At 52.9% G+C, this 24,271-nt stretch overlaps 2 protein-coding genes across 8 annotated transcripts in view; one reads left to right on the top strand and one right to left on the bottom strand.

Moving 5' to 3' along the window:
• Positions 1–24,271, bottom strand: part of LIMS2 (LIM zinc finger domain containing 2) — a 42,913-nt gene that overhangs the window by 8,998 nt on the left and 9,644 nt on the right. For 2 of the 7 annotated variants that reach the window (XM_045869083.3, XM_045869079.3), the window contains exons 2-4: positions 9,867–10,026; positions 7,655–7,721; positions 7,275–7,395 (exon numbers count right to left, since the gene is read on the bottom strand). In XM_045869083.3, coding sequence (XP_045725039.1) covers positions 7,275–7,395; positions 7,655–7,721; positions 9,867–10,022 — 344 coding nt within the window. In that variant the 5' untranslated portion in view covers positions 10,023–10,026. Of the gene's footprint in view, positions 1–7,274; positions 7,396–7,482; positions 7,623–7,654; positions 7,722–8,722; positions 8,975–9,866; positions 10,027–14,906; positions 15,002–16,404; positions 16,716–17,263; positions 17,500–24,271 lie in introns of those variants that run through there. The other 5 variants (XM_045869082.3, XM_045869078.3, XM_045869077.3 and 2 more) reach the window with 5 other exon arrangements.
• On the top strand, positions 3,492–4,529 carry GPR17 (G protein-coupled receptor 17). Its single transcript, XM_045869084.3, has one exon. The coding sequence runs from the start codon at positions 3,510–3,512 to the stop codon at positions 4,527–4,529; it is 1,020 nt and encodes a 339-aa protein (XP_045725040.1). The 5' UTR covers positions 3,492–3,509.

Genomic DNA, 24,271 nt, shown 5'->3' with positions numbered 1-24,271 from the left:
GGAAGAAGAGGTGTCAGCCCATGCGAGGGAACTGCCATGCCCACCCACCACAGCCTTGCCACCTTGGGCCTCTTCCTGTGGCCCACTCCTCCCCCTCCCCGAGGCCCAAGACCTGCCCCCTGATGCTTGCCTGACCCACAGCCCCAGACCCGCCGATGTCCCTGCCCAGGCGCCCTCCATGTGCGCATGCCGCACTGCTCTGAGCAGCACCACGGACGAGCCAGCGAGGGCAGGCTGAGGCTTGCATGTCTAGGGTACGCATAGTGAAGCAGGGACCCATTTCGGGGCAAAAGTCAGTATCAAAACTCCTACAATCGGAGGAGTAAAGAAACCTCAACAAACCAGAAACAAACCTAGAAGCATTTCAAAATTGAGTCTAGATCCCAGAGAGAGCACTGTGCATGAGGCTTTCAGCGGTGGTGGGACACTGGGGGCAGCTGTGCGGGAGGCAGTCAGCCAGCTGCTGGCCCAACCGCCAACCGGGCAGCCAGGCAGGCCCCACAATCGATTTAATGCTCTGCGGTCACCATCTTGAAACTCCTACTTTTTGGACAAGGGGGCCCACATTTTCATTTTGCACCGGGTGCCAAAAATTACATCACCGGTCCTGGGGCAGACCCCAAGGAGGTGCCACTGAGCCTGAGACGCAATTCCAGCCCGAGCCCTGAGGCCGAGCCACACTCCCAGCTCTGGCACCCGGCCCCCAGCAGCCCCCAGAGGCAAGGCAGTGTTCTGGGAGGTGCTGGATGTCCCTGCTAGGTGTCCCTGAGCTGACTTCCAAATCTAGGGCCACTGTCCCTGGCCAAATGACCTTAGGCAAGTTAGCCGATTTTAAGCCCTGACTTCTTAATCCCTAATCCAGTACCCGCGAGCAGCCCTCAGGGAGGGGCCGGGTGACAACTGCACTGAGGGGCAGAGTCCAGGCGTGAGGGGCAGCCCAGAGCAGGGGGATCCCAGCCCCGGCTTCCACACCACCCTTCCCTCCCTTGGCCCCATCCCCTCTCCCAGCAGCCAGGGCTGCCCTGGCACAACCCCTCGAGTCACATGCACCTGGAAACAGTAGGAAAATAACCTCTGTATCGGATCTCAGGCTTCCTAACCCGCTCTGGAGCAGGGGAGATCATTGAGGCAAGGGAACTTCCCTGGAGGTCACTAAAATGTGACCTTATTGGGAAAGTAACCCCCTTTACTTGAGGATGGTGACTGGCCAGATGCCCTCTGCCACGCACCCGCACTGCCCCTGGCTCTGTCCTGCTCAGGCAGCCAGCCCTCACCCTTCCAGGTGTGTGCTGCCGGGGGCGGGGGGGTGCCTACAGGACCCCAGTGGTGGTTGATGAAGCCTGATGGGGAGGGTCAAGCTGCTGCCCGGCCTGACAGCCCAGCATACCCACGATCTGGACCACCTGCCCTGCTCTGTCTTCTAGAGGAGTGTGTGCCGGGCCCTCCCCGCACGCCTCTGTTCTTCATCCACGCCTGGGGATGGCCCCCAGCCTCCTCCTCCTCCTCCTCGAGGGGCTGCTCTGCTATCAGAACTGCCACCATGCTTCCTGGGGGAAGCGAGGCCAGGACACGCTTGCAGAGAACTCGTTCCATCTCCCCGACTGCTCAGTACAGAGCCAGGCTCAGCCAGGACATCAGCCCTGACCATGCCACCACCACAGCCTGTGTGTGTGAGGGTCTGCCAGGCATGAGAATAAGGGGCTGGCGGCAGCTCAGGGATGCAGGATGCGTGGGGTCAGGGTGGAGGCTGCGCTGGCCCTGATGCCCGGCCCTCTTCTGCCCTCACCTCCCACTCCCAGCGCTGGTGAGGGAGGCAGGGTATTTGGGAGCTTCGCTCTCCTTTTTGGATCTCTTGAGCTGACCAAAATCAACACAGGAGTCTGCTCCTCTGTCAGGGAAGGAGCAGGGAACACCCACCCAGAGCCGGGGTTCGCGGCTACAAATGGTCCCTCGGGTGTGGGTAAACCAGGCTAGGGAGGCCAGGCAGACACAGGTGGCTTCCCTGGGCCCCAGGTGTCTCTGGGGCTGCCGGACTCGGCGGGAAAACCATAGCCAGTCTCACTACCTCTGGGAAAAATAGCTCTTCCTCTCCTAGAAAAGAATCTGCCTCCTGGTTGTTAAACCACTCCGGGTGGTAAAATCCCCCCTCCTGGCCTGGGGCCCAAGTGCAGGGCTTTCTAAAATACAGCTCTCCACACGTTAGGATGGCCAGAATGGAGTTGGTAGGCTGAGTCCCGAAAGCTTGAGAGATGTTGGGATCCTCTGAGCTCCCAGGAAACTGCCCACCACTATATAGCTGGTGAGGCCCTCCTGGGTGGCAGGGGCTGGCAGGAGAGAGGCATAAAGCAGCGACACACTTGGCACTGCAGTTGGTGGGAAGTGCCACAAGGCCTGGGAGGGACGGGCCACAAAGGGTGCCAGGACTCCGGGTGAGCAGGGTTCACCCTGCAAGGGCAAGGCTCTGCGCACCAAGCTCTCAGGAATAGGTGATCTAGGGGCGTCTGGGTGGCTCAGTGGGTTAGGCGTCCAACTCTTTTGATTTCGGCTCAGGTCATGATCTCAGGGTCCTGGGATCGAGCCCCACACTGGGCTCCGTGCTCAGCAGGGAGTCTGCTTGAGGACTCTCTCTCCCTCTGCCCCTCCCCCCACTTGGGCTCTCTCCTCTCTGTCTCAAATAAATAAATCAATAAGAAAGAGAAAAAGAGAGAGAAGGAGATGGGCGCCTGGGTGGCTCAGTCGTTAAGCATCTGCCTTCGGCTCAGGTCATGATCCCAGGGTCCTGGGATCGAGTCCCACATCAGGCTCCCTGCTCTGCGGGAGGCCTGCTTCTCCCTCTCCCACTCCCGCTGCTTGTGTTCCTGCTCTCGCTATCTCTGTCTCTGTCAAATAAATAAATAAAATCTTTAAAAAAAAAAAAAGAGAGAGAGAGAGAAGGAGAAAGGAAGGAAGGAAGGAAGGAAGGAAGGAAGGAAGGAAGGAAGGAAGGAAGGAAGGAAGGAAGGAAGAAAAAGGGAGGGAGGGAGAGAGGAAGGAAGAAAGAAAGGGGTGATCTACCCACCCACCCACCCACTGGCTCAAGGGCCCCTCGAACCACCCCCTGCCATTTAGAAAGCACACCTGGGGAGCACGGCAGAAAACACGGGGCCCGTCACTCCATCCCAGAGCCCAGACAGATGGGATCCACCCCCCACTCTCCCCAGTCTGAGTGGACTTCGGGGACAACGTGCAGCCCAGGGCCCAGGCTCCTGTGTGCCCAGCCGGGGATGCAGGAGCCAGTGGGAAGCTGGCCCCAGCAGCAGACTGGCAAGCTCCAGGCCCTGGCTTCATTTTTGCTTTTTGCTGAGCTTCAGAAAGCCTCTGACACATACCCTCCCCCAGATGAACACAGGGGGTGCCCTCAGTACTCCCCAAGGTGATGCCGAGCTAAAACGTTTCACAGGTCCCAGGCTCTGGAACCTGTCTGCTTGTTCCCTCCAGGCTCATCCCCCGGCTCTGCTTCCGGCTGAAGCATGAATGGCCTGGAGGTGGCTTCCCCAGGTCTGACCGCCAACTCCTCCCTGGCCACCGCAGAGCAATGTGGCCAGGAGACGCCACTGGAGAACGTCCTCTTCGCCTCCTTCTACCTCCTGGATTTCATCCTGGCTTTTGTTGGCAATGCCCTGGCCCTGTGGCTTTTCATCCGGGACCATAAGTCAGGCACCCCCGCCAACGTATTCTTGATGCACCTGGCTGTGGCCGACTTGTCCTGTGTGCTGGTCCTGCCCACCCGCCTCGTCTACCACTTCTCTGGGAACCACTGGCCGTTTGGGGAAATCCCGTGCCGACTCACCGGCTTCCTCTTCTACCTCAACATGTACGCCAGCATCTACTTCCTCACTTGCATCAGCGCTGACCGCTTCCTGGCCATCGTGCACCCCGTCAAGTCCCTCAAGCTCCGCAGGCCCCTCTACGCACACCTGGCCTGCACCTTCCTCTGGGTGGTGGTGGCCGTGGCCATGGCCCCGCTGCTGGTGAGCCCGCAGACCGTGCAGACCAACCACACCGTCATCTGCCTGCAGCTGTACCGGGAGAAGGCCTCCCACCACGCCCTCGTGTCCCTGGCCGTGGCCTTCACCTTCCCTTTTGTCACCACCGTCACCTGCTACCTGCTGATCATCCGCAGCCTGCGGCAGGGCCCCCGCGTGGAGAAGCGCCTCAAGAACAAGGCGGTCCGCATGATCGCCATGGTGCTCACCATCTTCCTGGTCTGCTTCGTGCCCTACCACGTCCACCGCTCTGTCTACGTGCTGCACTACCATGGCAACAGCACCTCGTGCGCCGCCCAGCGCATCCTGGCCCTGGGAAACCGCGTCACCTCCTGCCTCACCAGCCTCAACGGGGCGCTGGACCCAGTCATGTACTTCTTTGTGGCCGAGAAGTTCCGCGATGCCCTGTGCAACCTGATCTGTGGCAAAAGGCTCTCAGGCCCGCCCCCCAGCTTTGAAGGGAAAACCAATGAGAGCTCACTGAGTGCCAGGTCAGAGCTGTGAGCCCTGGGATGCCATACCTGGGGCCCACCGCCGTACACTGTCTTCAGAAAGACACCCCCCCCCGCCATGGTGCATGCCACCCAGACTCGTGAAGGAGAAATCCACCTTCTCCCAGCAAGCCACTGCCACTCTCTCCAAGGGCGGAACTCAGCACCCAGCACCCGGTTCTGTCTTATCTGATGCACAAATCCCTAAAAAAGGACACCCCTTGACGGGACCGATCGGCTACCCCCTCTGCAGAGACTGTGCTGGCCCTGCTCACTTGCAGTTACTAGATACTCAATGACTTCACCCCATGGCAAGGGGGGGCAAGGAGGCCAGAGGAACGTTCCTGAACAATGAGTGTCTTTCTTTCCCAAGGGCTGCTTGCTAGACTCCCAACCACCTTCCCACCACAAGAATCACAAGGCAGCAAGGGCTCTGCAGAAAGAGCCCCGAAGGCAGTGACGAATGACTCAAGAGAAGGGGGGGTGCGGGAATCCAGGTGGAGGGGGGCGGGGTTTGAGTTCCCTGGGTGGCACTTTTGCCAGATGACCCCTGAGTTTAGGGGACGTTGACTGTAACTTATAATTGAGTGTTGTAAGTACATTTTGGGCTGGCCACCAGGTGACATCCAACAAATGCGGCCTGTGGGCTCATCATCTCAATGCTGGGTCCTTGATCCCTGCATGTGGCCCAACAATCCCCACAGCTTCTCGGCAGCTGCCTGATCCCTCTTGAGTCGGTCAAGCATACGGCATGGGTGGGCAGATGGGGGGAGCCAGGCTTTGTCCCTGCCTCAGGACATCTCCAGCAGGGAGCCCACACCTGGCATGGGACCCTGTCTCACACTAACCCAGACCAGCAGGGGTGTCCTTAGCCCTGCCCCCTCCCAAGAGGCTCTCCCAGCTGTGGAGGGCCAACCTGCCACGCTAGCAGGTTCCTTTTTGTACCTGATCACACTGATCATAAACATAACTGTACTTGAAGATTCTGAAGGTTATTGTGTTCGGCTGACATTACTCCCTTCCCAGAACTTATCTTCGCTTCCACCCAAGAGTGACAAAGAGGATGTGAAGACAGGCTAGGCCAGGCAGCACATGCTTTTGCCTCTGGTTCTGACAGCCCCGCGCAGGCCTGCCCCACGTGGACGCTCAAGTTCTGCATCACGGGCCTCAGAGGGCTGGCCCTGGGCCAGGAGGGTCTGAGCAGGGGCCACACTTCCTTCACAGCAGCCCTTTCCTTCCTTGAGCGCTTCCAACCTCCCAGGGGTGGGGGCTCAGTGTGAGCATAGCTCAGGAGGAGAGAGGCCTCGCTCAGGCCCACGCCCTGTGGGCCACCCCCGATCAGCACGGGGCCCCCGTGACACCATCTGCCCTCCACAGCCCCTCATGTAGACAACAACACCGGCTCCTGCCCAGGGGCCTACAGACACCAAGACCGACACCAGGCAACATGGAGCAGGCAAATGGGTGCGATCCTTACAGGCAGCATCCAGAGCAAGGGGTGCGGTGGCAGAGAACAGAGAAGCGACAAGGTCGGAGAGGGCGGGGGAGTCAGACACCTAGGGTGGGCGGCGATCGTCTGGCACGGGGAGACCTGCTGGTCAGCCAAGGAGAAACCAGAGTTTGGTTGGGGCCTATTGTATTTGGGATGCCCAGTGGACACCACGAGGCTGAGAACCCGAGGGAAAGGTCTGGGGTGGAGGTGTACATCTGAATCGTCCAGCACATGCATGCCAATCAGAGCTCTGGGACTTTGGACAGAGATGAGGCCCACGTGCCGAGCCCCCAATGAGCCAACATGGAGAGACAGATGGAGAGAGGTAAGTCAGAAGGGGAGAGGACACAGCACAGGCAGGAGGCCGAGGAAACCAGAACACAGGGTCCTGGGCGCCTGGAGAGCAGGCATTTCAGCAAGAAGGAAAAGCTGCCGGGAAGCCTGCCGAGAGGCCAAGAGAGGACCAGCAGTGACCCGTGGGTCTGGCAAGCAGAGGGAGGTCGTGGGGGCCGAGCAGACTGGCAGTGGGGGGCACATGAGAGGAGCCAGCGAGGCCGCTGGGACAGGCTGCAGACAACCGCGGTGGGAGGACAGCTCTGGGAGAAAGAGCACAGACTGCAGCTGGGAGCCCCGCTAGAGAGGAGGGTGGGAAGGAGCGGGACCTCGGGAGGAGCAGGGACAGGGCCTCCGTGGTGCTGGTGCTTGGGGACTGAGCCGGGGAGGCACCAGGGCAGGGAGCAGGACAGCTTTCCCCTCGGGGAAGTGGGAGGGGACGTCCTGACTTTGGGAGGGTGGTGGGCAGAGAGGCCATGCAGGGAGAAACGAGCCCGTCTTCCTGGAAGGCGGGGACTTAGTCTACCAAGGAACCCTAGCCGGGTGCCCTGCGTGTCAGAGTCAATTTGGGCCCCCCTGGCTGAGTGATCTCTCTCCAGCAGCATTTAGCCAGGGGTACATGGAAGGAGGTAGGTGGTTGGGCTCAGCGGCGAGGGGTGGCCAGGCAGTAGTGATGACCCAAAGCTCTTTGTCCATCCACTGCATCTGATGGTCCCTGCTCCGGCCACCTTCATCCTCGCTGCCTACTGTCAGCCTGCTCCTGGGAGCATCCCCAGGCCCGGGGCAGGCCCTACTCTCTCCGGCCCCAGCCCTCACCTGTAAACCAGGGGTCTCTTAGCGGCCTTGCCAGTGGGCACAGGCCACAGGGCCCGGTGCTCACTAGGCAGTGCCCGGGTGAGGGCCCTCCTCCCACCCAGCCCCGGCCCACCTCACCTGCCTGCGTTCTTCACGAAGCCCAGGTCAGCCAGCTCCACGTCACACAGCTCACAGCGGAAGCACCCCGGGTGCCAGTTGTTGTTCATAGCCTTGATGACGCGGCCGATGATGAACTCACCTGGAAGACATTGGTCCCTGCTCACTAAGGCAGGCGTGCGCTCCCCTCCCAGCCCCCTCCCAGCCCCCTCCAAAGCCCTGCACTCACTGGCACTCGCCTGAGCTCAGCCTGGTCCCGGGGCTCCCCTCCCAGAGCTTGGGGAGGTGATGCCTGCAGAGAGCTGGTGCTCAGAGAGGGGGTCAGGGAAGAGCACCTGTGCTCCCACCCACCTGCCCAACCCCCCAGGCGTGCAGAGGAGTGTGCTGCATCCAGCCCTTACCGCAGGATCCGCAACACGGAGCAAACAGCATTTGGAAGTCGTGTTCGCAGTACTTCCGGCCTTCGAACTGCAAATGGGCCAGCAGAGAAAATTCAAGCAAACGCCCATTATTGCCCCCAGCTGGCTGGTCTTTGATGGATCAGGACCCACCCTCGGGGAGGCTAGAGAAGCACCCCAATTTAAGCAACTGCTACCAGCAGGAAGCGGGGTGCAGCACCTAACCCTCCTTCCAGAGAAGGCTTCTGGAGGAGGTGGTAAGGAGCTAGAAGACCGCAGGGGTGGAGGTGCTGAGAGGAAGGCATCCCAGAGCAGCAGGGGCAAGGCCTGGAGATGGGAGGGAATCAGCCGGAATTGGCCCTTTCCACAGGCAGGTGTGCAAAGTGAGGGGTCTCCGAGAAGCTGGGAACTGGGCAAGGCCAGCCTTCCAAAAGCCGAGGCTATTTGCACAAGATCTTGTCCCTGCTGGTGCTGGGAGCGAGCCGAGGGCTGGGATCAAGTCTGATTTATAAATGTCACTTGGCCCTATTTCCTGTGTGTCTTCTCTGTGTGAGAAGGCATTTCCCCCAGAGGCCACCAGAGACCCGGAGAGGGAAGACAGAAAGAGGGACACAGGAAAAACATGGGGCCCTGAGGGAGAACCCCAAGCCCTGCAGCCAGCAGGAGCCACTCCGGGCACCAGCCATCGTCCCCATGTACCTGGGCATGATGGCCCTTGCACTAGCCCCAAGTGTGGCCAAACCCTGTCCCTGCTTTCTTCTCCCTTGACAATTTTTTCTTATCAAAAAGGTCGGTTTGCCCTCTTCTCTGAAATGAGCGTCTTATTGGGCTACAACTGAATACAGCCCTACCCAGTGGCCCGTAGAGGTGGCAGGGCGTGAAATTAATTCAGCAACGACTATTTCCTGAGCACCTACTATGCTCCAGGCTTTGTTCTAGGCACATGGCCACTGCAAACAGAGCTCGGCCTCCCCTCCCCGTGCCTCTACAGTGCTCCAGCATTTCCCCCAGACGGCTAGGAGGAGCTCACACACCGCACGGCCACCCATCTGTCGATCCCATCAGCTGTACCTTCCAAGTCTCTCCAGCCTCTGAGCCCCGGTCACCACTTCCACTGCACCCCCCACTGGTGCGCTGGTAAATGACGACCAACCAGCCCTTTGGAAGGCGGGGTCCGATCTGTAGCATTTAACAGTTTCTAAGGTGTGACTATTCCTGCCACGGACAATGTCAAGCTCCCAACAGGACAGCAGCATGGAGTTCAGCTATGTGCGGCAGCCATCAGGGTACGGTTTCCACCACCCAGGTATAATAGACAAATAACTTCGAAGGCATAGATGATAGGAAAACATAATAAAATAATTAGGAAGTGGTGAGTTTTGAGTATGTGTTACCCTTGTTTTCAATAAAATTTTATCTCCCTGTACATTTATATAACTTAATTTTTACTAAGAGTTATGTTTACCCACGAGCTGGCAAGTTTTTTAAAAATTTAAACAATCTGCTCTTATGAGCCACTATGGCCCGATCTAGACCACTTCACTTGATCTGGATTTTTTCAGTAATCCAGCTTCTGGCCCCACCTGTTCTCCAGCTTCTGTGCCTGCCCACATTAGTCTCTCCCCAGCACAGCAAGGAGAACGGTCCTTTTCAGATGTCAGACAGACTGCCTCCTGCTGCACCTCAAATTCCCTGCATGCTCTGACCTCAGGGCCTTTGCACTTGACTGTTCTCTCTACTGAGTGCTCTTCCTGCAGATGTGTGCATGGCTCCCTCACCTCCTTCAGGTCTGCTCAAACATCACCTTCCCTGACCACCCACCCTCCTCACCCCAAGAGCCTCTATACCCAGAGCACTGAGCACCATCTGATATACTATATATTTATTCTGTTCACTGTCTGATCCCAAAGGAGGGTATGTCCCACCAGGGCAGGGTGTTTGCATCCCGTGGCCTCCCAGAGTCTACCCAGAGGAGGCTGGATGAATGGTGACTCTCCTTCAGCACCCACAGCCACCAGGGGGGCCCTGTTCACACCTCATACGTGAGGATGTGCCCCCAAAGTGCAGCAAGCCTAAGACCTGGCACGACTGCCCATCAGTCATCAGTCAGGACCATGGCTGGGCACAGCCCACAGGCTCTTAGAACGCAGGCTCTGAGCTGGTGGGGGATTCGGGCTCCAATACGGCAGTCCGGCCGGGGGTCCTGGGTCCTCACCTCGTAGAAGAGCCCCTCGGGGAAGGGCCGGAAGCACTGGGCACACACGAAGCAGTGCTCGTGGTACAGCTCTCCGTTGCTGTTGACGATCCGCTCGGCAGGGGCAAAGCGCGCCTGGCAGCGCTGGCATACCGCGTTGGCCAAGGCGCTGGACATGTTGCTGCGGGGAGAAGGAACGAGAAGGTCAGGACTGCGGAGGGGCAAAGTCAAGCAAGCCTGGAGGGCTGCACTCGAGGGGCACGCCTCCCTCCTTAAAAAGTTAAAATGTTCTCCAGCGTAAGGAAAATCTCTGTTCTCGCCCTGATGACAGTCTTGGCGCTGTGGGGACTCAGCAACACGCAGTCGGGGCCAAGCTGCCTGGCACCAGCTTGGCTCAGCCTGCACAGCTACCCTGCAAATCCGCCGAAGCTTCTGTGCGCCACGGGCATCCTAAGTGCCAGCGCACACCAGGGGCTACAGTATGTATTCCCAGACGACAACCCTACTAGGCCAACACAGCATCCCCATTTTACAGATGGACAAGCCAAGGCCTGCAGAGAGTTAGTGTCCTTCCCGAGGGCCACAGTGCGTGGAGGCAAAGCCTGGATTAGAAAACAGCACCCCTCCAGACTCTAAAGCCCCCATCTTTCTGCCATGCCCTGCAGCCCCCAGGCACTTCCATGGAGCATCAGACGCGGCTGGGCCATAGCCAGGCACACACCGGTCAGAGCAGCGAGGGCTCAAGACCGGCACTCTCATGGTGGCCTGGGCTGTACCTCACTCTCTGGGTCTAGACTCCCAGCCATGGAAAGACCATAAGATGGGTGAGAGGCCCGTTAGATGAGGGACACGTGTCAGCACTCAGCTCATGCCTGGCCCACAGTAAGCCCCCACGAAGGACGATGCTACTGCATCGTCTCTGCTTGGTTCCCAGGCTGCTCAGTCTTCATCATGCTGGCCCATGTGTTGGGGTGTCTGTGGCCACCTCAGCTCCCTCTCGTGCCTCCTATCGCCTCGTCTCAGGGAACCAGAGTCTCTCAGGTATAGAATTCACCCAGGCACAAATCAGTAGCTCTGTAATCCACTGGTTTAATCCCTGAGGCAACCCTCCCCTCCAGATGAGAGAACTAAGGCTCAGAGAGGTTAGGCAACTTGCCCAAGCTCACACAGTAGATGACAGAGTCCAGATTTGAACCCAGATTGGTCGGACTGCAATGGCTCTTTCCTCTGCACTAGGAGTTAGTTGCAAATCACCTGCCCCCAAAGAAACATATAACCACCCTACCATGGAGAAGGTGAGAGTGTGACTCTTTGGGATAGGAGCAGGCTGGGAACAAACCTCCTCATCCAGGGTGGGCAACGCCGTCCCTGGGGTAAGTGGCAGGCTTCCTTTTGGGAGGAGTAGAGTCCAAACTGAACCACAAGGGGAAATGCCCACACTGCGCCAGACGCATGCTGAGGGGCCCCGAGGCGTGGCCCAGAAGAGCTGTGTCGTTGGACTGGCAGCCTCTATGACCTTCCAACACGCTGATGCCCAATGCCTTTTGTTATACGGGTAGCAAAGAGTCTCAAGTGTCACCCCCGACAAATGGGTGGTGGCTGCCTGGATATCTGGGCAAAGCAGGACAGTCAGGCTCAGCAAGGAGAGATGCAACCAGCTGGCAACGTCAGGTAGGCGCGTAGAGTGACTGGACACAAGCTGCCTGCTCCTGAGAATGTCTTTCCAGCCTGTCCTGCCTGCTGGGGTATGAATCCCATCCCTCCCTGGCTGCCCAGCATTGAGAGGAGTTCTCGAGTGAGCGAAGCTCTGGCTGGGGTGCTCAGGTGTCCGTCCTAAGCAGGATGAGCGCAGGAGGTGGGAGAGGGCTCTGCCGTCCCGGGGTCCGGGTGTGGGCTAGGGACAGTGGGTCTAACAGCGCTGCTGGCGCACACACTGGCTGAAGCTGGGCTGGGGGCCCCAGGCAGGACGCCATCGCTGTCCAGACTGGGAAACCATGTGGCAGGGAGGGGCAGGGCCAGAGGGCTCTTCGGAAGCCTTGCCAGGCACTGCTGCATGTCTCAGCCTGCCCTCGGGTGTGTTTTGGGGACCAAAACTCTGTCCATGTACTGGCCACCGGTGCAAGGAAGTAGGAAGGTGGCAGGAAGAGTCAGGCAGAGCCCAAGATGCAAGGGAGGGTCTGCACGAAGCAGCCACCCCCGCCCAACACACACCCTGCGCCCTCCCAACACCCTCCACAAGGTGGGTCAGACGCGGGTGACGAGCTACTGCCTAAGCCGCCACGGAGGGCTGGGCTCACCCGTCAACACAGGCATGCTTTCCCACTGGAGAGCCCTGTGAGTCTAGCGGCCTTGTCCTCCCACAACACACACCCAAGGTGGTGGAAGGAAGTTCCAACTCCTGGCTGTGCACAAGACCTTGCTGGTCTTGGAGAAGTGAGAAATCAACAGGAAATCCTGTGACTCTGGATCTGGAATTCCCCACTCAAAGGAACCAGAAAATGAAGCCAAAACAAGGATTCAAGTCCAGCCCCCAGGCTTTTGGATTGCGGCTTAAACCCAGAGCCCTGGGTCCTAACAAGTGAGTGCCAGCAGAGCCCCTGTGCTTCCCAAGGCCCCTTGCCCTCTGGCCCCCCGTGGGGCTGATGCAACTCCCACCTCCACTAGCTGCCGAAGGCTGCCTTCTCTGCCAAAGCCACACTGCCTAGGTGGCCCACCCCCACAGCCACTGTCACTCGCTCGCCGCTAGCCCAGACACTTGACCAGCCTCCAACTGTTCCGCCCTTGTAAGTAGACCCTCTGTTCAACTCTCCCCTGTGATTCCATCTCACGGTGACTGCGTTCCTGGCCAGGGCCCTAAAAGATACCACCCCCACAGCAGCTGGCCACTCCCTACCTTCCTGTTCATCTTCACCTGGTCCCCTAAGCAGAGCAGCTGGTCTTTAACTGGTCTGTGTCTAGCTCCCGGGCTGGGTCCCTGGGCACCTCGGACTGAGGATTTTGCCATCTGTCCCCTACATGCCTTGCACAAACCCTGGCAGAGGAAGGTGGGGTGTGGAGGGGACCACACACTGGCCGCTCCAGCCCAAGTCCTGGGGGGCAGCAGCACCCTCAAGGCACTCCTGGGACTGTATCCCCACACCACCCTGCTCGGGCCCACAGACAACACTCCAACACACTGGCCTAAGACAGACTGATGGACAGACAGGCAAATGTGCCTAACAACTAAACCATGTCGCCGTCAGAGAAATGCCAGCCATCTCCAGCAGGAGGCGATGACACAAGAGGGGGCTCCGGGCTCACGCCTCCATGTTGAATCCTGATAGCGCCCGCCATCAGCTGGGGGACCTGGAGAAGGGTAGCAGCTTCTCTGGGCCTCATCTGCAGAGAGGTGCGCCCAGGTACCAATCACCGCCTCACGGAGCCGGGGTGAAGAGCTCACAGCGTGCAGTGCCTTGAGCCCAGCGCCAGGCAGGCTAAGCACTGGGTAGAGACCTGGTTTCCCTGCAACCCTGGGAGCCTTCCAGAGCACCTCCTCCCCAGCCCAGTGCTGGGGAAGGCCTGCAGCTTGCCCACGCTCCCTGCCAGAGGGCAAAGGGTGGGAGACATGGACATTCCACATCCTCCTTCACACATTCCAGCCAAGAATGGGGAGCACAAAGTCAGCCTAGTTATTCCCCCAAGGAGACCCCACCATCCTGCCCCAGCCGGACGACACTCACGCTGCCGAGGGCATGGCCGGTGACCAGAGGGTGTACAAGAGCATGCCGTCTCGTGCCTCTTCTCCAGCCCTTCCCAGCACCCCAAAACACTCTCAATCCTGAAAGCGCAATACAAGCCAGTTTGTGAGCTGGTGCAAGATGTCACTGGCTGATAAGATGTCACCGAACTTTACAATGACTGGGGTGGGGTGGGGGGAGCCCTCTCGGATCCCACTGCTTGTGAGGAGAGGTTGCTGGTTCCAGATAAGGAAACTGAAGTACAGAGAGGATCAGGAAGCTGCTAAGGGTCACACAGGATGGACCATGTTCTCTCCTGTCCCCTCAGCTCATGGTGGCTTTACACAGGCACAGCCATTCAAGACTCTCCGTTGTTTGTTTGGGTTTTTTTTTTAACAACCCTAGACCCTGGGGCGCCTGTGTGGCTCAGTTGGTTAAGTGTCTGCCTTCGGCTCAGGTCATGATCCTGGGGTCCTGGGATCGAGTCCCGCATCGGGCCCCCTGCTCCGCGGGGAAGCCTGCTTCTCCTTCTGCCTCTCCCCCTGCTCGTGCTCTCTCTTTCTTTCTCAAATAAATAAATAAGATCTTTAAAAAAAAGAAAGAAGAACAACCCTAGACCCTGCCCCACCCCAGCCTCACACCCATCTGAGCCTAGAGAGAGAGGGGGAGGGCCTGGCAACAGGCAGGGGCCACTACAGGGGTCCGTTCACACTTAAGAATGAGGCAGTGTTACCGAGGCCACACCGCCTGAGCAGTGATCAGTCCAACGCGGGAGCTGCACGGCTGGGCAGACCAGGCTGCCCACCTGGCTCAGGTGCGGCCGTGTGCTCTGCCTCAGGGCACTCCCTGAAGCTGGGCCTCCTCATCTGTAAAATGGACTAGCAACAGCTACCTCAGGGGCCAACTGGGAGGATTCAGTGAGGTGACACCTGCGAGCACGGCCCATAACAGCCCCATAACTGGCAGCTGGTCGCAGTCCCCCCCACCCCGCACCCCCCACGCCTTCATCTGACACATCTTTACTGAGAACCTGGTCTGTGGCCGGGCACTGTTCCAACTGCAGCGAGAAAAGAGGGATCCCACCGCAGCACGACCTCTGAAGCTCGAGTGGAAGCCACCCCTGGCACCGCCGGGGCCCCCTCCCTTCCACCCCCTCATGAGGGTACCCGGCTGCACGCAGGAAACAAGAATTGACACCAAGCCAGGCCCACCCTCAGCCTCGGGAACACTGGAAAATTACATGCTGCCTCGGGCTGCTGCACACAAGGCACTGACACCATCAGAAACATCTTCCCAGTCTGTTTGGAGCTGTGGGACATGGCTTCTCCCGAAGCCCCAGCCGTACCTCTTTGCTTGGGCAGCTTCACTGACTTGGAAGCAGGTGCGCTTTAAAACCGTCCCGCGGATAACAGAGGGCTGAGGGAGGGCACAGGCCAGCAGTTCACAGAAAAATAAAGACAAGTAGCACATAAACACATGTGCCTGCATGCAGGGGACTTTCCTGAAGCCTGATTTTCATGACCACGCCCACGTGCCCTCCTTGCATCTTGGCCTTGTCTATACCGTGAAATCTTTCTCCAGCATGGCCTCTGGCCTCTCACTGCCCTGGGAGCCATACCACACCCTTACTCCACGAGTGTCCAAGGACATCCAGAGGCCTACCCGTGAGGGATCCCCTTCCAGCACTGCCATGCTCACGTGAGTTTCTTGGCGCCCTGAGCCTCAGGCTCCCCACCTGAGCAATGGGCTTGTCCGGTCCCCGTCCTGGTGCATAAGGGGACTGCCATCCCGGGTGTGCAACAGGGGCGGCTCAGCAGCCTGTGTTCCCCGCTCCGCCCCCACCCCCGCCCCCCACCAATGCTCTGCTCCTTGCTCTGTCCTTTGCCCCAGATGTCTCTGGTAGCTCAGTCCTAATTACCTCTCCAGTAGGCTGTTCTGACCATGGGGACACAGTGAGCTCAGAGCAGGCTGGATTTTCCCCACGTAGCATTAGCCCCCTGGACTTCCTTTCTTCCCTGGGTCTTCCACGTCCCCCCTCGCCTCTGTCACTGCTACTCCCTGTCTCTTCCCTGACTCCCCCCCTCCCCCAGCCTCAGGTCCTCTCCCGCTGTTCCTCCCCCACCTCCTCCTCTGGGGCTGCACCCGTCATTTCCATGCCAATGACCCTAAGTTCACAGCCCTCATCACTCTCCCCAACTTTCTACTAGAAGTTTCCACCCTGAGGGCCCCTGGGGCCCAGCCCCCAGCCCCTGACACCCACAGTAGTGGCTCCACCACCATCTCCATGCCCTCCCGGACCCTCCCCACCCCAGGTTAACTCATCTCCTCAGATGCCCTGAGCTGCACCCTGAGCCCACAGGCTCCCCTTCCTGCCCCAAAGGAGGCTTTCATCAATTGTCTACACTGGTAATTCTCCATGAGATAAAGCAGTTCAGATTTTAGAGTCAGTCCAAACTGGCTTCAAATCACAGCGTAGTCATTTTTGGATGGGTGAGGATGGGTGATGTCCAGCAGGTCCCTCCACCACTCAGTTTGCTCATCTCTAAAGTGGCAATGAAACGATCCCAGTCTGAACGCAGTAATGGGAGTTCCATGGGACGACCTAACTCTAACACCCCATTCTCAGCGTCCTGCCCAAGAATGTTGATCCCAGGTGACATCAAGCCCACCAGACGAATCGCACCCTACCCCCAATCTTATCGCCAACCCAGGCGCTATCCCCACGCCCTGGGCGGACGGGCTCCTGCCGTCAGAAGGGCCAAGCCGGGTGTCCGAGGAAAGGCCAGCAGCCGCAGCTTTCCGGCCATTGTCCCCGCCGACCCCGCCCGGCCCTGGCCACCTACCCCGGCGCGGCGGGCGGTGGGCTCTGCCGGTGCTGGCGCCGCCGGTAGAGCCCCGACGCGGCGAGGGCTCCCAGCCGGGCTGCCATGGTGCAGGCCTCCTCCTCCGGTTGCGGGGCGGCCCTGCTCCAACGGACCCGCGACCACCCCGGCCTCGGGCGTCAGAGGCGGTGGCGAGAGCGGCAGGGCGCCCGGCAGCCACCTCCGGCCAAGCCCCGCGCCGGCGACGGGACAGGCCAGCATGCAGGGGGCGCCTCTCCCCCCACTCCCTCTGGACAGGAGCTCACGTTACACACTGCGATCTCCAAAGGGCAGCGGAGTCAACTCCAAATAGAAAGGATATTGTTCGCGCGGCGGGGGCAGCACAGTGAAATGAGAGGCTGGTGGGGCTGGGTCCAGGCTGGGGAGGTGACTCGCTGGGAAGGTCCCAAACAGCACTGAGGTGAGGTCCATAGTGGCAGGCCAGGATGCCCGGAGGTCCCAGGCTCAGAGGAGCCTGAGAGGGAACCCTAAGCCCCCTGACATGCTGATGATGGACTCGTGGCTGAGGAGGGCAGTATGGGACTGATCTGGCTTAGGAATCCTAGAAAACAGTTAAGAAGCTGGTGAGGAAGTCCCACACACATGCCCACCTTCTGCCTTGTTCCCTTCCCTGAGAGCCTGCGCTGCAAATGCCACCGGGAAACCCAGACCAGGGCAGCCTTGGTCCCCTGGATCCGACCAACAAATTGCCAAGCACCCAAAAGAGGTCCATGCTGTCAAAGCTCAGAGAACAAGTTATCCCCCAACTTGTCGGGAAAAGCAGAAGCAGCAGAGTTTGATAGAAGACCGCCAGGAAGGCATGATTTCCATGCATTTTTACCTAAAGAGATCAGCAGGGTTATTGTGATCCAAGTGCAAACACCCAAGGTCAGCGTCTGAGCTGTGGCCACGGCTGGCGGAACGGATGCTCTGGTCAGCGTAAAATAAGGATCCAGAGCACTCACAGAGATTTTTCACACTGATTCCATTTCCCTGAAAAACCCTTCTAGTAAAGTCAGAAAGTATGAGCAGTATCTTCCTCTGCCTTTCAAAAGAAAAAAACAGTAGCTATCATTCTGAACAGCGGGGTCCTCCTACACTGGGGTGGAGGGAAACTTTGGAGAGGATCCATTGGCACTCAGATGCCGGGCCCACATACCAAAAAGCATACCTCATCCAGCAAATCCAAACTCATTAACCATCCTGGGGGTCAGCTCCAAAACACAGCCAGATGACCACAAGCATTGGGTGCAATATAACTTATAAATGCAGCTCGATTCCAAAAGTACCAAGCACTGATCAATTCAACAAATATTTTTTTAAAGGTGGCTGTAGGGGCAAAAGGGCATAGAGAGGCTGGGGTTGGAGGAGCCAACAAGGACAAAGATCACCTCCTACTCTCTGATGGATAGCTGAATGCTTAAGAAAGCTAACTAGAAAGTTTTGTTATAGCATCTTGAAGTCAATGCCCCAGGGCCTGGGCCCCTCCTACCAGCCCCACTCAGCCCATGGGGAAATTCTGAACTCTGGAACCCAGAACCCACCAAGAGCCACAATATCATTTAAGAAGGGAACATTTATTTAGGGTTTCTGCAATTGCAGGTAAACCAGAGACAGAGGCTATAGCCACAAGTGTTTTGTGCATCATAATTTGTAAATGAAGTTCAAGTCCAAGGTTACCGAGCCCTAATCAATTCAACAAATATTTACTATAAAAGGAAGTACCAGGGGCTAGAAATTGAGAAAGGAAATTAGAGTCTGTTTGAGCCCAAATCCCAAATCTCTGTACAGCCTTGTGCCCCAGCCCCCCAGTTCTGCAACCTGTCTTGCAGAAGTGGGTGTCAGAGCCATGCAGGTGTCCCCAGCCAGCACTCTGGCTCCAGAGGACAAAGTTGTAAAAACATAATAAGAATGATATCAGTATAAATGGCAGAGTAAGAACTTTTGAAATTTTGTCCCTCCATAAAAACAATGAAAAAACTAGCAAAAATTTTTTGGAACTCTGTCAATTAACCACAGTTTTGCAGTAACCCAGGGGCATTTGGTCAAGAATTTTGGTAAGAACAGTGAGCTTTGTGGTGTTTTAACTAATCCTAACCCATGACCCCTATACCATAATTCCATGGCTGCCTTGAAAAATAACATCCCACATTCCCAGTAATTAAGAAGCAGACAGAGCTGGAGCTCCTTCAAAACTTCATTCTCTGGAAGACTCCATTTGAAAGTCTTGTCTTTTTGTGACCTCACTCACACATACCCAATGCTAAAAGCCTCTCTTAGGGGGTATTTTTCAAATATCCTACTATGGTAGTTGCCTATGGTATCATAGCTGTCATTGCCATGGGCAATGGATAACAGTGAGAGCAACAATAGACTAATCAAAAAGCTTAAAAGGAAAAACTGAGGAATGGGATGTCCTTAGGGGCTTTGAAAAGGACCAACATATTCCTGGGACTCTAGAAGGCCATGCAAAAGCCCAGGACTGCTTGCATGCTCAGGGAAGAACTAAGAAGGTCCTAAGCTCTCACTTCTGACTGACCTTCAGGCTTGTGTAAGCAGGAGTGAAGGCTAAGGCAGAGTTGTAAACTGACCAGTTGAATGCTGAAGGTGGGCCCCAACATACGCTTCGTGCCCTCAGCAAAGATCGAAAGACTTATTGGTTTCAGGCATTGAGGGAAATCTTTGTCCAGCCATTAGCTGGCCACTAAACTAACCAAGCAGAGACTTCAGTGGTCACAAATGACAGAGATACAGACTTCATAGAATTGGATCAGAAAAGTCACTAAACGGGCACCGGGGTGGCTTAGTCAGGTAAGTGTCTCCTTTGGCTCAAGTCATGATCTCAGGGTCCTGGGATCAAGCCCCACATCGGGCTCTCCACTCAGCAGCAAGTCTGCTTCTTCCTCTCCCTCTGTGATCTCTCTCACTCACTCTCTCTAATAAATAAAATCTTTAAAAACATAAAATAGAAATTAAACTTTAAAAAAAAATTTAAAAAAGAAGTCACTAAACAAACAAGTAGCAACAACAAACTGAGGAGTGGGGGAGAATCTGATCTCAGAATCGCCACATATTATTTGAAATGTCCAGTTCTCAGCAAAAAATTATAAGACATACAAAGAAATGAGAAAGTGTGACCCTTCCACAGAAAAAAAGAGCAATCAACAGAAACTGTCCCTGAGGAAGCCCAAATATTAGACTTAACTAGACTTTAGATCAGCTATTTTAATTATGTTCAAAGAACTAAAGGAAACCATGTCTAAAAAACTAAAGGAAAGTATGAGAATGATATCTCACCAAATGGAGAATATTGATAAAGAGATAGAAATTATTAAATGGGACCAAATAGAAATTCTGCAGTTGAAAAGAAATACTAAAACGAGTCCTTCAGGATGAAATTAAAAGACACTAGGCAATAATTTGAATCCACATGAAGAAATAAAAAGCAGCAAAGTATATTTAACCTTGACATAGTAAAGGTAACTATATAGATAAAAATAAAAGACAATATAAATGTACTTTTTATTTATCAACCTATTTTTCCCATCTGATTTAAAAACAACAACATAATGAAATAATTTAATACAAAAGAAGGCAATAATAGTGTAGGAGTTGAGAAACAAAAAAAACCATAAGATATATATAAAAGATAGTAAATGGTAAATGTAAAATAATTACATTAAATGTAAATGGATTACACTCTCCAATTAAAAGTCAAATTAGCAAATGGAATTTTTTTTAAAAACATGATCTACCTATATGATTTCTATAAGAGATTCACTTTAGACAAAAACACAAATAGTTTTTTGTTTTGTTTTTTTAAAGATTTTATTTATTTATTCATGAGAGATAGAGAGAGAGGCAGAGGAAGAAGCAGGCTCCCCATGGAGTGGGGAGCCCGATGCGGGATTCGATCCCAGGACCCTGGGATCATGACCTGAGCTGAAGGCAGACGCTTAACCGACTGAGCCACCCAGGCGTCCCAAAAACACAAATAGTTTGAAAGTAAAAGTATGGAAAAGATATACCATGTCAACAGCAGCTAAAAAAGAACTGGAGTGGCTATCTATCCTAACTTCAGACAAAATAGACTTTAAAACAAAAATTGTTACAAGAGCAATAAAGGAACTTTTATAGGGATAAAAGCATCAATCCATCAAAAATAAATAACAAGTATAAACATATACGCACCTAATAATAAACTCAAAATACTTGGAACAAAAATTGATAGAATGAAAGAAAAATAGATAATTTAGCAATAATAGACATGCTAATACTCCACTTTTTTTTTTTTAAGATTTTTACCTATTTATTTGAGAGAGAGAGAGAGAGAGAGAGAGCACGAGCGGGGGAGGGGCAGAGGGGCAAAGGGAGAGGGAGAAGCAGACTCCCTGCTAAGCAGGGAGCCCAATGTGGGATTTGATCCCAGGACCCTGAGATCATAACCTGAGCCGAAGGCATACGTTTAACTGACTGAGCCACCCAGATGCCCCAAAACTCAACTTTCTTAATGGGTAGACTAAATTACACAAAAGCTAAGCAAGGATATAGAAGGCATAAACTACACCTAAAAGACATCTATAGGATACTCCACCCATCAATAGTAGAACATACATCCTCAAGTGTACATGGAACATTCTCCAGGGTAGACCATATGCCAGGCCATAAAAAGAGCCTCATGAAACTTAAAAGGATTGAGATCATGGAAAGCATATTCTCAGATCACAGTGGAATAAAATCACTAATCAATAATAAAAGGAAATTTAGGAAATTTATAAATATGTGGAAATTAAACAACACACTCCTAAAGAACTGCTGAGTCAAAGAAGAAAACAAGGGAATTTGGAAAAGACCTTGAAATGAAAACACAACACACCAAAATTTATGAGATGTAGCTCAAGCAGTGTTCGAGGAAAATTTATATTTGTAAATAGTTGCATAGTTTTAACTATAGTTATTTTTTTTTTAAAGATTTTATTTATTCATTCATGAGAGACAGAGAGAGAGAGAGAGAGGCAGAGGGAGAAGCAGGCTCCCAAGGAGCAGGAAGCCCGATGCGGGACTCGATCCCAGGACCCTGAGATCACGACCCGAGCCGAAGGCAGATGCTCAACCATCTGAGCCACCCAGGCGCCCTTAACTATAGTTATTTATAGTTGTATAATAGGGGTGCCAGGCTGGCTCTGTCAGTAGAGCATGTGACTCTTGATCTTGGGGTCATGAGTTCAAGCCCCACTTTCGGCATGGAGCCTACTTTTAAAAAATAGTTGTGTAATAGTCAAATAGTTGTATAGTACAAAATAGCTTTATAGTTATATATTTTTTAAAAATCTCAAATTAATAACTTAACCTTCCACCTTAAGAAACCAGAAACAGAAGAGTAAACTAAACTCAAAGCACACATAGGGGAGGAAACAATAAAGATTAGAGCAGAAATAAGTGAAACAGAGTTTAGAAAAAAAAAATAAAGAAAAGCAAAAAAACCAAAAGTGAGTCTTTGAGAAGATCAACAAAACTAACAAAACTTTAGCTAGACTAACCAAGAAAAAAAGAGAACACACAAATAACTAAAATCAGGAATGAAAGAAGGGACGTTAGAGAAACTTAATGGACTGTAAGGGAATGCTGAGAACAATTATAAAAAACTAAATTACAGCAAATCAAACAACCTAGCTGAAATGGACAAATACCTAGAAAGATACAAACTACCAAAACTGAATTAACAAGAAATGTAAGATCCAAATAGGCCAACAAGAGGAGACTGGATTCATAATCAAAATCTTCCAGGGCACCTGGCTAGTAAGTTCGATGGAGCATGCGACTCTTGATCTTGGGGTTGTGAGGTTGAGCCCCACGTTGGGTCTCGAGATTACTTTGAAAAAATCTTCCTACAAAGATGAGCCCAGGACCAAATAGTTTTATTGGTGAATTCTACGAAATGTTTAAGTAGCATTAACACCAATCTTTCACAAACTCTAAAAAATCTACCAGGAGGGAACACTTCCCAACTCACTCAATAAGGTCAGCATTACCCTGAATCAGAAAAATATATCACAAGAAAACTGCAGATGAATATCGCTTATGAATACAGATGCAAACATTCTCAACAAAACTGAATCTAGCAGCCAATATAAAGTACTCCATATCATGACCAAATGAGATTTATCCCAGGATATAAAGTTGGTTTAACATCCAAAATCAATTTAATTCATCATACGAATGCTGAGAATGCACTTGACAAAGTCCAACACACTTTCATGATTTAAAAAAACAAACCAAAAACCCAACTCTCAACAAACTAGGAATAGAAGGGTTCTTCCTCAGCCAGATAAAAACCCAGAGCTAATATCATACTTAATGGTAAAAGACAGAGTTTTCTCTCTAAGGTCAGGAACAAGACATATATGTCCAGTCTTGCCACTTCTTTTCAACATAGCAGTGGAGGTTCTAGCAAGGACAATTAGCAATAAAAGGAAATAAAATGTATCCAGATTAGAAAAGAAGAAGTAAAACTATCTCTATATGCATACCACATACTCTTATATACAGAAAACCCTAAACCCCAAGAAAAACCATTATAGCTAGTAAATGAGTTCAGCAAGTTTGCAGAATAAAAAAATCAATATACAAAACTTACCAGCAATAAGTAATATGAATATGAAATTAATAAAACAATTCCATTTACACTAGCATCATAAAGAATACAATACTTAGGAATAAATTTAACCAACAAAGGATAAGACTTATACGTTGCAAACTATACAACATTGTTGAAAGAAACTAAAGAAGACCTAAATAAATGGAAAGACATCCCATGTTCATGGATTGGAAAACTTGATATTGTGAAGATGCCAATACCTTCCTCCCACAAAATTGACCTATAGATACAACACAAACCCTATCAAAATTTCAACTGCCTTTTTTACAGAAATGGGCGAGCTGATCCTAAAATTCATATGGAAGTGCAAAAGACAGAATAACCAAAACACCCAGTGCCAATGAATTGTGGATCACTACACTGTATGGTGAGTAACATAACATAATAAAATTAAATTAAATTTAAAAAAAAAGAATAACCAAAACAACTTGAAAAAGAACAAAGTCAGAGGACCCACATTTCCCAATTTCAAAATTTACTACAGATTCACAGTAGTAATAATCAAACAGTCTGGTACTGGTACAAGGACAGACACATATATCAATGGAATAGGATTGAGAGTCCAGAAATAATCCCATCCATGATCAATTGATTTTCAATGAGATTGTCAAGACAATTTAATGAGGAGAAATAGTTTTGTCAAAAAATGATACTATGACCATTGGGTAGCCACATGCAAAAGAATGGTTTTAAACCCCTACTTCAGGCCATGTATATAAACTGACTCACAGTGGGTTGAAATCCAAAATATAAGAGTTAAAAGTATAAACTCTTAGAAGAAAACATAGGTATAAATCTCCATGACCTTGGATTAGGTAACACTTCCCTCGATATGACACCAAAATTTCAAGCAATCAAAGAATAAATAGATAAATTGGATTTCATCAAAATTTGAAACTTTTGTGCATTATCGAGAAAGTTAGAAGACAATCCACAGAATAGGAGAAAATATTTGCAATTTATATATCTGGTAAGTGTCTACATAAAAAACTCTTAAAATCCAACAATAAAAAGACAACTCAATTTAAAAATAGGGAATGAATCTGAATAAACATTTCTCCAAAGAAGATGACCAGTGACCAATAAGTACATGGAAAGATGCCCAACATGACAAGTTGTTACGAAAATGAAAATCAAAACCACAATGTGGGGCGCCTGGGTGGTTCAGTCGGTTAAGCATCTGCCTTCCGC

Source organism: Mirounga angustirostris, unplaced genomic scaffold, assembly GCF_029215605.1.
Source record: "Mirounga angustirostris isolate CCGP_5_RB_7025 unplaced genomic scaffold, mMirAng1.0.hap1 SCAF_3, whole genome shotgun sequence".
NCBI lineage: Eukaryota > Metazoa > Chordata > Mammalia > Carnivora > Phocidae > Mirounga > Mirounga angustirostris.
This window is presented reverse-complemented; position numbering and strand designations above follow the sequence as displayed.

Excerpts from the sequence above, each read along its gene's own strand:
- GPR17 (XM_045869084.3), top strand. The coding sequence starts at position 3,510 with ATGAATGGCCTGGAGGTGGCTTCCCCAGGTCTGACCGCCAACTCCTCC.